This window comes from Bos indicus x Bos taurus, chromosome 20 (assembly GCF_003369695.1).
Source record: "Bos indicus x Bos taurus breed Angus x Brahman F1 hybrid chromosome 20, Bos_hybrid_MaternalHap_v2.0, whole genome shotgun sequence".
Classification (NCBI taxonomy): Eukaryota; Metazoa; Chordata; class Mammalia; order Artiodactyla; family Bovidae; genus Bos; species Bos indicus x Bos taurus.
The window spans coordinates 66,159,222-66,172,808 of NC_040095.1; the positions used below are offsets into that span (position 1 = coordinate 66,159,222).

The window sequence follows — 13,587 nt, forward strand, 5'->3', positions numbered from 1 at the left end:
CGTCCACCCACCACCATCACCACCACCGGCAGCCAGGAGGCATCACCGGAGCCTGGAGAGCTTGTCAACCAAGGGTGTTCAAGAGAAAAAAGATCTGCTCATCTGAATTTTTAAATTATACTCCAATTCTTTGAAATTCAGAAGCCACACATTGCTACACAGACATCTGATTAACCCCAAATTCCCAAACAGTGGTAGGTGAGTGGACCATATTCTGTACAATTCAGAGTCACCTAGATGGTGGAGGCAAATTTATAGATTCTAGTATTAATTCCGTTATTTTGAAATGCAACCAGCAGGGGGCAGTGTGAGCCTGAAAAGCATCACTGCTCAGAATCAAAGGCCTAACTGAACGGTCACCAGCTCTGTGCCAGCATTTACGGCAAACTCGCCTCACTGGCCGGCACACAGCTTAGCCTCAGCCTCAGCTCCACTCCACCTGTCCCTGCAGCAGCTAATGGATTTATTCTGAAGCTGAGCCCCTGTCTACTGACCTTCCTGAGTGTCATTAAAAGGCTCAGGAATCTGAGTGCACGGCCCACTGTGACGGCCTCGAGCTGTGAATTTCAACAAGTTAAACCGAACATTCAGCTTGCTGGTCCTACCAGTGCCCCGCGGGCGCATGCGGCCAGCCCACTGGACCCAGCAAACAGCACCACCCGCGCTACTGGACAGTGACGGTCGGGAAGAGGACCGTCGGGTCCAAGTTCCGGCAGAAGCACGGCAGCTGAAAGCGCTCAGAGTGCAGCGGCCGTGGCGCAAGCGCGGCTCCTAGGCTGCAGGCGTGTCCGGGCTCAGGAGCCCTCACGCAGGCTCAGCGCCGTGGTCCTGCTGCTCTCTGGCCTTCTCCCTCCTGTTTCCCCGCCTGAGCGCTACCCAGGCCAAGCAAGTGAGCCACGACCTCCGTGAGCCCCGGCATGGATCAGACGTCTCAGTGGGCACAGCGCAGAGGTGGGAAGGGCTGGGCACCAAGGGGGTGGAGCTGACAGTGGCCGCCCTGCCCAGACCCGGGTGGCCTGCGCAGGGTCACTGAGCCGGGCACCCGGCATCACGAGAGTGAGCAGTGGTCACACTACAAGGCTGCCGGGACAGTTCAGGTAAGCGGGAGGAAATAACTTAAGGACACAGCTCATGCTTAGTTCTAAAAAGAAAAAAAAAAAAAAAAAAGGTCCGACACCTCGGGCAGAAGGGCTCTAAGGGCAGCGTGAGGGAGGCGCAGCGAGGAGCAGCAGAGAGAGCCCCACCTGCCCGTGGGCCCTCACGGGGCCTCCCCAGAGGCACGCCAAGGAGACCCCAGGGTGCAGGGCGCTGGGCCCAGCCGCTCCACCATCAGCAGTGCCGACGGTACCGAGACAAGTCTCAACACAAAACCCTCAGCACCACCACAGACACAGAACAGAGGAGCAGCGCTGTGCGGCCAGAACACAGCAGAGGGGCTGACAAGTGTAAATGGCACGATCGTGCCTCGATTCACGCAGAGACCGCACATTAGAAACGCAGCGTAAGGACAGGTCATCAGCGCGGCACAGCCTTTAATACTCAGGTTTCCTGATAGGTTTTTCCACGCTACTCAACAAAATACGGGCAACAGATAAAAACAAAACACCAACTTTTCATCACTCAGGAAAAAGCTCTTTTTTTTTTTTTTCCCCATATGTGGGACTTGACTTTTTTTCTGAGACAAATTTTTCAGTATAAATGACAGTCAAGAACGAAGAAAAGGTTTTCACTGTCTTTCAAGGCATGTCTTTCAATTTTTCTGAACATAATGTTTCTTCAGGGTTAGGTCAATATATACTTGATTGATAAAATGAGATAAGCGCTCTAACAGTTACAACAGACACAAAAAAAACAGATGCAAAGGAAAAAAGTATTGATCAAAACAGTTTCATCATCAAGATTAGAAGTCAATTTCTACTACATCAAAACAGAGCTGGGCAGGGACAGCAAAGACCTGGAAGCCGAGAAGCAACTGGTCAGAACACCAGGGAACAACGACCCCCACGTCAGCCTCAAGGTCAAGGGTTCTTGAGACAAAGCGTACTCACCTGCAGAAAGCTAATGGCCATTAAAATGAGGCTGTACGAGCTAATCCCGCCTGTAAAAACTTCATTCAGGTCCCTCTGCAGGAGGAACTGTTTCAGTACTAAAATCAAGTAAGGCAGCAACGAATATTTCTGCAAATTCCAAAAGAAAGACAGCATCTGGTTATTTACTGTGGCTTTGAAGAGTCCACACTGGGCAGACTCCACGTGCGGATAAGAAGCTCACTTCCTCGTCCTGCTCCTCGGGAGGCTTGAGGAGACCAGGCCTCCTCACCCCATGGGGGCCTGAGAAGAGATCCATGAGGGGCTCACTAGGGCCCTGCTGGGGGCCCCTCCCCAGATGATGGTTTAGCGCGGCTGAGGCGGGGGTCCTGCATGGAGACCCCAGGCCCAGGGGCGCAGGGAGTGAACGGGAGCTTCCTCCAAGTCTCTGCCCCCTCTCAGGCGCTGAGCACAGGGCTCTGTGGGTGCAGCCGTGGGCGAGGGAAGGTCCCAGAACCAGCAGGCAAAACGCCCACACTCAGGGGGACCCATGAGACAAGCAGCGGGGTGGGCAGCTCACGAGGCAGGAGGCCAGCAGGACGCAACACTGCCAAACGAAGGACAAGGGTGGAGAGCAGGGCGACTGGATCTGTGGAGGGGTGCAGGGGCTCAGCCACCTCCGCCGCGCTTCCAGCTCTGCTGGAGCAGAGGGGACTCTGCGGACCAGCCTGACTGCAGAGTGAGCGGCTCCCGAGGAGCGAGGCCTCAAACTGGGGGCAGAGGCAGGGTCCAGACAACGCAGCTCTCTGAACGGGGAAGGATGCTCCACTTAACTGCACCACACACCTGGTCAGAGTCCAGAGTCCCTCAACTCGAGGAACACCTCCCATCCTGAGGCACTGAGACCTCCCCGCAACCCCAGAGAAAGCAAACCTACGCTCCACTATGATGTACTCAACTTGCAAATCAGGCACAATGAGCTGCAGGGATGGCCACTGTGTAATAACTAGAAGGATCTCTATAATGATGCGCAAGTGTATAAAATTATTAGGAAAGGAAGGCAAAGCTGCGAAACAGCTATGTAATTCCAAAGAAATAACACTCTAACGTAAATCCATCTGTAACTGTCTTTCTCATTCAAGATTATCGTTAAAGGTTTCAACATTTATAAGGGAAACGTCAGCCAACTTAACAAGCCCCTTATCTGCATCGTGCTAACTTGCGGTGACAGCACCTTCATGTAATTCTTGATGAACTCCGCTGCCCGCACCCCGGTCTCCATGTTAAAGCTGATGTCGACTTTAACTTCTGTTTCCTGGTCTGTGAGTTTTATAATTGGTACCTGCAGAGATTTAATTTAGGGAACTTGCTTTAATAGGCAACATTGTTTATGGTCAGGTATCAAAATGTTTCCCAATTTATACAGAGGGTTTTCTCCTTAAACACAAAAGGAGTTTACACACACACACCCCATACTCATAGGCTAAACCCCCCGATCCTGGAAACTAGTAGTAACACTGCCAAACTCACATTCTGGGGGCTGCTCAGGACAGTCAGGCTGAGCCCCCTTGGCTGCTCTGTATGTAAACACCGATGCCTGCTCAGAGGCCAGCAGCCACCCGGCAGGAGGGACAGAGCCACAGAGGGGGTGGGGCCACGGAGGGGCGGGGCCAAGACTGAGGCGCATCAGAGAGCAGGCCGGTGACACAGGGCTCCTAGGCTGTGCAGAGCTCTGGGTTTGGACAGACCCTGACACACACACCAGAGAGGCCTGGTCATCCACCTTCTGCCTGAGGGAAGTATGTTTTTTCATATGTGGACATTTTTGGAACAAGAAAGGACCAGGCAAGTTTTTCTTTCTGAAGTGTAACTTGGCAAATGGTAACTTTTTCTACGTAATAAATGCCGTGGTTTGATCACTGGGCCCCACTCTCCACAGAGGCAGCCTCTGAACGTGCCCTGCTTCGGGTATGATTATCCCCTCCTTGCACGGCTTCACAAAGGATGACCCAGGCGTATATTTTAGTGCACGACTAAAGAGTCATGCTTTAAAGTCATGCTTTAACCAGCATCCAAAGAGCTCAGTGTTTGCAGAGTTCAGTGTTTGCAGTACAATGTGCACTTCAGACGGTCTCCAAACATATCGTCAGCTAGAAACCCTAACTACAAAACACCACGAGCACATTCACATGAGCAGTCTTCAAACAGAACCAGTCCCCGCTGTAAACCGTGTCAGCTATCCCCACAGCTGCCGGCAGGTGGCCGTGCGCCCCCTGCTCGGACGGGGCACCCAGCAGCGGCACTCACCGTCGCCTTGTCCAAGACCTTGATGGAGCCCGGCTCAGCCACGTTGTGCTTCCGCAGGGCCTGCTCCAGCAGCTGCAGTGGGGGGCGCTCCCACTTCCCAAAGACCACTAGGTCGATGTCACTGGACGGAAGAGAGGCGAGCGTGAACCCCTGCTCCCCTGTCTGCATGGCAACACACCGGCTGCAGGCCCACAGTGCTTCCAGGGCCGACATCATCCCACCAGCCTCTCCCTCTTAGTGAGAGAAAACGAAGTTTGTGAACTACTTGTAACAGGTGGAGAGCAGACGCTGACCGACTCGCCACACCACAAGGGGACTGCGGAGGCCTGGCCCTCCCATATGGACACCTGTGGTGGATCCAGCTCCCCACCAGCCTCGCCAATGCCACCCCAAAAATCCTGAGGCTGCAGTCTCTTTAGTCTCCGAGGATTAAACTGGCTTAGCAGAATGCAAGTTTTTAATAAAATGATGCACGTAAAACTAAACATTAAAAAACCCTTTATGAGGAAACGCTGGAGAGTGGCTTTAAAATGCAAACACCTGTTTGATGTTTTCTATCAATTAAAAATCCTCACAAAATCCTATTCAAATGCAATTTTGCTTGAAGTTTCATTAAGATGTAAAAGCAACTTTTCAAAAGCATCCAAAGAGCTCAGACTGTTTCTGCTGCATGTGCTCCACGGCTCCCATCTTCCCCATCCCCTCCTTTCTCATCTTCTCTGCAGCCCATCCCAGTAAGTGCAAGAGGAAAAAGGCAAAGCGATCAATGATCGTAACAGTAAAGTAAATGTTTGCTTCCTGCAATTTTCCCCCTGTGCTCTGTGGCTTTCTCCTTTAGCTTACATTTCCAGTCTCAGATTTGCACACAAGAAAGCTGCTTTCAGCCTTCAGCAGGCACAAAGATGCCACCCCCTGGCCCCAGCTTCGTCCACCACACCCTCATCTGTGCGGAGTGGGCGCTCACCTGGTGGGAAGGTAGAGACCGGTGCTGAAGCTGCCGAATATCTGCACCTGCAACAGAGGGCACTGCTCAGACCCGGGACGAGCGGGCAGCGCCCGCCGCCACTGCTCACTCGGCTCCTGCCCGGGGCCCCACTGACCGGACAGCATCCTCTCAAGCCTTAAGTTAAAAGCCTGCCCCAAAAGGAATTCTCCAAAGCTCAGAATCAAAGAACGAAACAGCCCCTTGTGGCGCCCACAGCCACATAGCGCTGGTCTCCAGGCTGTGGACAGCACAGCGCTCTGTCCCAGGGCACCCAAGGGCAGGGATGAAACTGCTGCGGTAGGGACGAGGACACCAGGGCACCAGAGGGCCATCTCCCACTGCCCCCCACATGCCCAGGGCCCATGGAGCGCCTCCAAGAGCACATGTGGTTCACTCCTGGGGAAGGAGTTTGCAAGCAAACACTTCCAGGATTCACACAATGGAACCCTGCTACGAAGTCTGATGCGGGAAGGGGTAAACTTATCTTAGGGTAAATTACAAACAAGGAAAATAATCACAAGATTCCAAAAAAGAATTCCCCAAGGCAGACAGTCTTCACACTTGAAGACGTCAGAAACTCAGAACCACCAGTGGGGGTGGGGGGTGGGGGGTGGCGGGCTGAGGAGAGCCCTACCCCCAGCCCGGGTTCCCGGGGTCCCCCTCGGCAGGGGCATGTGCGTCTCTAACAAGCTCCAGGTGAGGCCGCCGCCCTCCCAGCACTGCAGCAGGGGGCTCAGCCCGCCAGGTCTGCACAGGCCCGCAGACAGGATGTCCGCAGTGACACGGCACGGCGCATATACCCACATCGGCCGTCGGCCAGAGGTCCTTAACCACGGTCTCGATCCTCCTCACCACTTCTCTTCTCATGGCAGCTTCTTCAGGACAAGGGGACATGAAGTTATAAAAGTCAATTATTTCCTCGTGAAGTCTAGCGGACAAAAGAGAAACACACTGGAGTTACCATTAGATGCAACCACACGGCTCGTTCTGTTATCAGATCAGCGTGACACAAAAGCTATCACTGGCCACTTAAAATCCGGTTTCTTGTTTCCTCTTGAGAGTACAGGGTGAGATGACCCCTCTGTGGGGAGGCAGTATGGTTCAGCACCCCAGAGTAACACGAGTGCATTGCACCAAAGCTTCTGACTGGCATCTAACGTCTTATCCGAAAGAAACGTCTCAGTGACTTGACGTTAAGAAACTGAGAAGGTGAAGGGTGCTCTCAACGGAGGCACGACAGGGACCCCAGTTACCCAGGGGTCTCACCTCAGCCGGGTGTGCTCCAGGCCCAGGGGTGCCCTCACGGCGGGCTCTGAGACAGGCCAGGCCAGGAGAAGACACCTGACCTCAGGAGCCTGGCAGGCCCGAGTCTCAGCGGCCAGGTCTGCCCGACCCACTGAGACAACGCCCCAGATCGGCAACAAGGGCCCAGGCCACGACTCGGGAGCCAGCGACCAAGGCGTGAGGGACACCAGTCAGTTCAGCCCTCCCCTACTCCATCGTTTCTAACAAAGATATAAAATAAAAAGCAGTGGTTTGAGGAGAGACTGGCGGGCTCCGAAAGCCACCTCGTACCCCAGCCCCCAGAGTCACTCCTCTGCCAGTTCCCTGGGGGGGCAACGTAGGGTCATCGTTCTGCTGGAAGGAAGACATGTCACCCTCAGTTACTTTGCAGGATTAAAGATAAGGGAGCAAATAACCTACTCCCAGAAATTATGTATCAAGTCAAATCTACTTGGTTCCCTTCCAAGTTTGATTACTAGTAAGGAAAAGGCAATGGCAACCCACTCCAGTACTCTTGCCTGGAAAACCCCATGGATGGAGGAGTCTGGTAGGCTGTAGTTCATGGGGTCGCTACGAGTCAGACATGACTGAGCAACTTCACTTTCACCTTTCACTTTCATGCATTGGAGAAGGAAATGGCAACCCACTCCAGTGTTCTTGCCTGGAGAATCCCAGGGACAGGGGAGCCTGGTAGGCTGCCGTCTATGGGGTCGCACAGAGTCGACACTGAAGCGACTTAGCAGCAGCAGCAAGGAAAAGAAGATAAAGTGAAATTCATTCATTAATAATATCAACATCAGCTCAACAGTGAGCAAGACAGTCCACCTGAGAGCAGGCACGACTTGACGGAGCCATCTGGTGCCTAGCCACGAAGGTGAGGCCAGACGGCTGACATCTCGTCCTCCACCAACTCAGCTCACAGCCAGCTGTGGCTCTCTCGCCCGCAGGATCACCTCCCCACAGCTCACCTGCACTGACAGTCCTAGGACTCAGTTTACAAGTGACATGAAGCCACTGAAAGCCCAGACAGGTCAGAGCAAGAGACAAACCCTCACCACCCTTGTTCACGGCACATCGGCAGTGTCAGCGAGGCCACCACTGACCGGGGACCTAACTTGGAGCCCACCATGTCTAATTTTCCAAACAAAACATCACCCCAAGCTGCTACTGCTTAAGCCATGAGTCCAGTTTTCAGTCAATCAGAAAAGGTAGTAAGTCACACCACACTGAAATGCAGTAATTTTACCAAAACAGCAATCAAATTTCCAAGACTTAGGGGGTAAAGCTTCTAATCATCTCAACAATGACTGAGAGCCAACGACATCCTGAGCCTTTTCCCGCAACCCTTCCAGCGGCTCAGATGGCACGTCGTGAGAGCTGTGAGCCACAATTTCCCGAGCTCAGCACGGTCATCAGCATGACCAGACGTGCCAGGTGAGTGACCACGCCAGGGACCCTCCTGCTATCGAGGACGTCAGCCCTCACCCCCAGCACCTGCCGGGAGGCTGCACACACCCCTGGGTCACCCGCCCGTCGGTGAGCAGTCAGCCCACCCCAGCACCAGGAACACAGGCTCCCCTGCAGCTCAGCGCTGTGGGTAAGAGCAGAGCACAGAGGTGCAGAGACGCTGACTGAGGACACAGGCCTGGAGGAGCCAGGCAACTGGCTGGAAGACTTGGAAGAACAGCAGAGCCGATGTGGTCAAATCCGAGCTCACGTTCCACACATTCAGCACGTGAAAGGATCAGGAGACAGGCCACTCCAACCCCCCAGACGCCACCACAGAGTGGAAAGGACAGTCGTGCGAGACACAGCCACACACCGCCACCCCTCAGCCTCCCGAGGCCTGCCCTCAGGGCCGCGTGTGACCGGCGGCGGCGTCAGACGGCTGTTGACTTGCCTTGTCCTGTTCCACCGTGAGACACTGAATGCGTGTCTGCTGCTGCTAAGTCGCTTCAGTCATGTCCGACTCTGTGTGACCCCAGAGACAGCGGCCCACCAGGCTACCCTGTCCCTGGGATTCTCCAGGCAAGAACACTGGAGTGGGTTGCCATTTCCTTCTCCAATGCATGAAAGGGAAAACTGAAAGTGAAGTCGCTCAGTCCTGTCCGACTCTTCGCGACCCCATGGTCTGCAGCCTACAAGGCTCCTCTGTCCATGGGATTTTCCAGGCAAGAGTACTGGAGTGGGGTGCCATTGCCTTCTCCAGAATGCGTGTCTGAGATACGTAATAAATCGCATCTGTAAATTCACGACTGCTGTAGCACGTGTCAGGAAGAGGATGCTTGCTTTGCCTCTGGGAACAGAAGGGATCTTGCTGGAGGCCTGGCTGGACAAGAAGGCTCTGGTCCACCCTGGGGCTCTTCCTCCGGGAAGGCAGGGCCCCTCAAGGTACTGCTGTGGCTCTGGAATGGGAGGCCCCGTCGGTGCACAAAGACATGACAAGGTCTGACAATCATCTGGACAGATTCAGAAAGCCCTGAAGCTGCCTCCTCTGGCTCGGGCTCTCAGAGGAACCCTGAGAGGAAGGAAGCTCCAAGGGCAGGAGAGGGCTGGGGGCCAGGCAGAGCTGCCCCACAGGGCCTGCGGGCAGGAGGAGCAGTGCCCCCACCCCCACTAGGCATGAGGTGGCCAGGAGTCCGGCTCAGCCAGGGGAACACGACCTTCAGGACAGGGCACCTGCTCACGGCCTGTCTCAGCAGTGGCTTGTAGCAGGCACTCCATCAATACTCGTGGGATCAATCACGTTTTGATCAAATACATAGTTTGCTGATGACCTCATCACCGAAGACCTGGCCTTCCCTATACAATGTCATCAAAAACGAGTATCCAGAAGGTGTTTGACTTCGGCACTGGATAACTCAATGCATGAGTACAAGTCACTTAAACGGCCAAGTATCCTAGGAAAAGGTACACAGTCCTAAATAAAACAGCTGGGATGTTGTTATTCAATACGGAAATGAGTTTGAGTAAGCTCCAGGAATTGGTGATGGACAGGGAAGCCTGGCGTGCCGCAGTCCACGGGGTTGCAGAGTCAGACACGACTGAGCGACTGAGAGACTGAACTGACACCACAAGAAGCATCCATCAGCCTGAGAAACGAGCTGTGACGGGCGGAACAGCACACTCCCACACGGAGCGCTGCCGACCGCACCAGCATCAGACACCTGGCGGGGCCTCCTGACGATCACCGCTTCCGAGAGTGAACACGCACGCACCTTCAGTTCTCCAAAGGGTTTACAGCACTATGGCCAGGAAGAGGTTTCATCTTTTCTATTCAATAATGAAAATGAGCATGGTTGCTCTTCTCTTCTCACACAGCAAAATCTCTAACGAGTCTCAGAGCTGACAAGACCTCTGCGTAAAAACCACACTCGAGTCTCGCATCAGCATGCAATTTAGTCATCATGTCTCCGGGGGCCCGCGTCACCCGTTCCCACACCTCTCAAGGAAAATTTCTATGCTGTGACCGTTGCGGACCATCTCCTCTATCATGATCAGAGAAGCGGGATCACAAAACCGACCGGAGCGACGATAACCTGGAGGGCCCAGGTGCTTAAAAGATCATGGACCTCCTGCTCCTACAGGTACCAGGGAGCCCCGACAGAAGCCCCAGGGGCCTTCTCAGAGAGTTTAAGGGCGGTGCACCCACAGCCCTTTCGCCTGCCCTTTCCCCGGTCCTGGCACTCTGGGGTCAGGGAACCATCACTCTGTGACTTTCCCTCTCTGCAAACTCAATCCTGACACAGTAGCTAAAAAAAAAAAGGAAGGCAGATTCCTGCCTCGTTCTACATCTGAAAACGTAATACAGAGGCAGAGGTAAAGTTTTAAATGAAAATATCAAACAGAAGAAAAATCAAAGGGACCTACCTGAGACCTCCAGACTCCACCACAAACACAACAATCCCAAAGACTGAGACAGCCGAGTCATCGCAAAGAAATTCTATCCAAAAACATGTGGTGTGTAAACTGTCAGCTACACGTGGCAGAAACAGGAAGGATTTGTTCAGAAAGACCAAGGCACTCTCAGACTGAACCTCACACCCTGGGGTCAGCTGATCACGGGTCTGACTGAACGAAGGTTCCCTCACTGAGCCTGAAACACCTGGGCTCTGGCGCGCGCGCACACACACGCACGCTCTGTGTTCATGTAACTCAGGGAAAGGTCCAAGAGGCCACAAGCCAAGGCCACCGGGCTTCCTCCTCCAGGTGATCAACAAGCTGGCAAGAGTGACCACCCCCTACTCTATAGACACCTGGGTGCTGCTGGAATTTGGGGGTTTATTAGAATATACTCATCTACGTATAAATTGAAAAGTGAACAGGACTGCCTTGGTGTCCAGTGGTTAAGACTCTTAAGTTTCCACTGCAGGGGGTGTGGGCTTGGGTCCCTGACTGGGGAACAAAGAACCCGCATGCCACGTGGTATGGCCAAAAAATAATTTAAATTGTGTATAATTTTTTAAAAATGATAATGTTTAAAAAGTGATAAGGAAAAAAGATGCATTTTAGAGGAAACCCAACTGAGGAAGCACATACAAGTTCACTCATGAGTGTGCTCATTACACCATTAATTGTATTTAACATCCGGAAATAACACTAAAGTAGAACAGGAAATAGCAAGCCACTCCAGTATTCCTGCCTGGGAAATCCCATGGACAGAGGAGCCTGGCGGGCTACCATTCTTGGGGTCGCCAAGAGTCAGACAGCATTGAACAGCAACTGTTAAAAGTAAGCGTTACAGTTCTTGATATAATTTATATATACACACACTGCTACATTCACAAAACTGTGACTTAACAGCTCAACAAGACCCTGGTAAACAACGGTGCCTGATTAGAGCATTTTCCAAGTAACTGATGTAACTTGTAATTGGGCAAAGACTATTATTCTTCCATTATCACGAAAACGTACTATATTCCCTTAACATTTCAATGTGTCTAAAATTGGGATGCATCTTTCAATCAATGGCTGAGCATCAAACCAATTCAGAATTAAGTATTTTTCTTTCTTCACGGCATGTTTCATAACAGTACACCTCTAAGCTGGCTAATGAACAGAAAGTTGTCTATATGAAGTTTATATTTCAATTTCAAATGGGTCGAGTTCCTGCAAGTAACGGCACCTCAGATCCAAAGGAACACGTGAATTAGAAGCTGGCCACAAGGCACCATGGGGAGGCAGAGAAAGCCACAGAGGGTCACGGGGTGTGAGGCCTGACTGTGACTCTGCAGACACGAGGTGGAGAATCAACTCCAGACACCTCTGCACAACACAGACCTCACCCTCACGTAAGGAGACCCGAGTGTCCTTGCCGCCCACCACAGGGTCTAAAGGGGTCACCCCACAAGCAACGGAGCCCAGGACAGCTGCCTGTGGAGGCAGCTCTAGCCTCTGGAGAGGTGCCGTCAGCTGGGACGTGGTGGGAAGCCTTGCTGGCAGGTGCACAGGAGGAACTAGAGGGCAGCCTCACGTCGTGTCTGCGAGGCGGGCTCTGACACACTCCAGCCCTGGCGACAGGCCAGGCAGACCACACGCAGCTTCAATAGTCAGGGCGGAAGAATCTCAAACAGACACAACACAACGGAGCAAGTCCTGAACTGATGCCCTTCCTGGCTATTTTAAGGAAGATGCAAATGGTGAGACCAGAGTTTTCGGTGAATTTTAATTAAGGAACTGCTAGAAAACAAGCCTCTGAGACATTTCTTACAATCACTCTCTTGTAAGAGTTCAAACCCACTCAAAAGGTAGCGACTTTTCAATTTTTAGTACATTAATTAGCCAAATGAATTTTTGCATTTGTTTCAGTATCTATTTAGTAAATACATGGCTGCTGTCCATATTTATGAAATCCAAGTCAATGAGTGTTTTTAAAGAGCAGAAGACAGAGTATTAAGTTGGGTACCAAACTATGTCATTTCACAGCTAATACAGCTATTCATGAGAACAGATGACCCATTCCAGGAGGAGGATTTTCGCCTGCAGAAGCTGAGCTGGCAGGATTATATGGCTTCCAACACTGGCTAAATCTGAACCAAAGCCAGCGAGGGCTGGCTGGTTCTGAAGGGGGCGCCTGGCAGCAGCACCGCCCCAGCCCGGGGCCCTGGCACCCAGCCCCAGGCAGAAAGGCTCCTTCTCCCGCTGCCAGCACGGCACAGTCTGCGAGTGGCTCCATGGAGACATCTCTGCACTCAAACAAGAGGACAGGCGACGCACCACAGCAGGCAGGAGACGATTCCACAGGGACTAGAATCGAGGACATCGAAACGTGCTTCAAACAGTGTGGGCAGGGGCGGGGCAAACGGGAAGGCCCAGTGGCGGCTGCTGCAGGTCTGCGAGGGGGGAGCACAGAGGGCTGCCTGTTCCCCTACATGTGAGATCCCCGTGGCTTTTTCCAAGGAAAGCCACGGTCAGAAGTCAGACTTCATTCATCGCTTAGCGGGAAAAGAAAAACGAGATGAATGAATACGACCTCCTCCAGCTCGGTGACAGGACATTTCGGTGCCCAAGCCCACGAGCACCGCGCTCTCGGGCACTCAGTCGTCTGACTTGTCCATCCCGTGCTCCCCACGCCCCGGCCCCCGCCCCCACTGCCCCCCTACTGCTGACTACGAGTCACCCTCCCTTTCACACCCTCCCTTTCACACCCTCCATGAACCTGGTCAATTCCAAATGCCTGTGGAAAGCCAGGCTTTTTGATTACAGTGAAAAAGGCAAAAGAACTTACTAGAAGCCGTCTTCCACTGTTGATGTATTCTCATTCTCTCCCTCTCCCACTCCTTCCAGCTCTCCTTACAAGCCTTGATAAGCCAGTGGTTTCTCAGAAACCTGAGTGCCCTCCCTCAGCTCCACAATGTTCACGCTCTGCATTTCTGCCACCAACAGCACCTTGGTGAAAAGATCTGGAGTGAACCACTAGAGTCTTAGAGGAGATTTTCAAGCCACCTGAATGCTCTTACAGCAAGAGCCCAGTGCCCGACCGCC

General features: G+C 52.9%; 1 protein-coding gene across 2 annotated transcripts in view; it reads right to left on the bottom strand.

Moving 5' to 3' along the window:
* The window catches only part of TENT4A (terminal nucleotidyltransferase 4A), a 42,302-nt gene that overhangs the window by 10,713 nt on the left and 18,002 nt on the right, over positions 1-13,587 (bottom strand). For both annotated transcript variants that reach the window (XM_027519950.1, XM_027519951.1), the window contains exons 2-6: positions 6,124-6,247; positions 5,299-5,345; positions 4,335-4,455; positions 3,262-3,369; positions 2,049-2,177 (exon numbers count right to left, since the gene is read on the bottom strand). In XM_027519950.1, the coding sequence (XP_027375751.1) occupies positions 2,049-2,177; positions 3,262-3,369; positions 4,335-4,455; positions 5,299-5,345; positions 6,124-6,247 (529 nt within the window). The remainder of the gene's footprint in view (positions 1-2,048; positions 2,178-3,261; positions 3,370-4,334; positions 4,456-5,298; positions 5,346-6,123; positions 6,248-13,587) is intronic.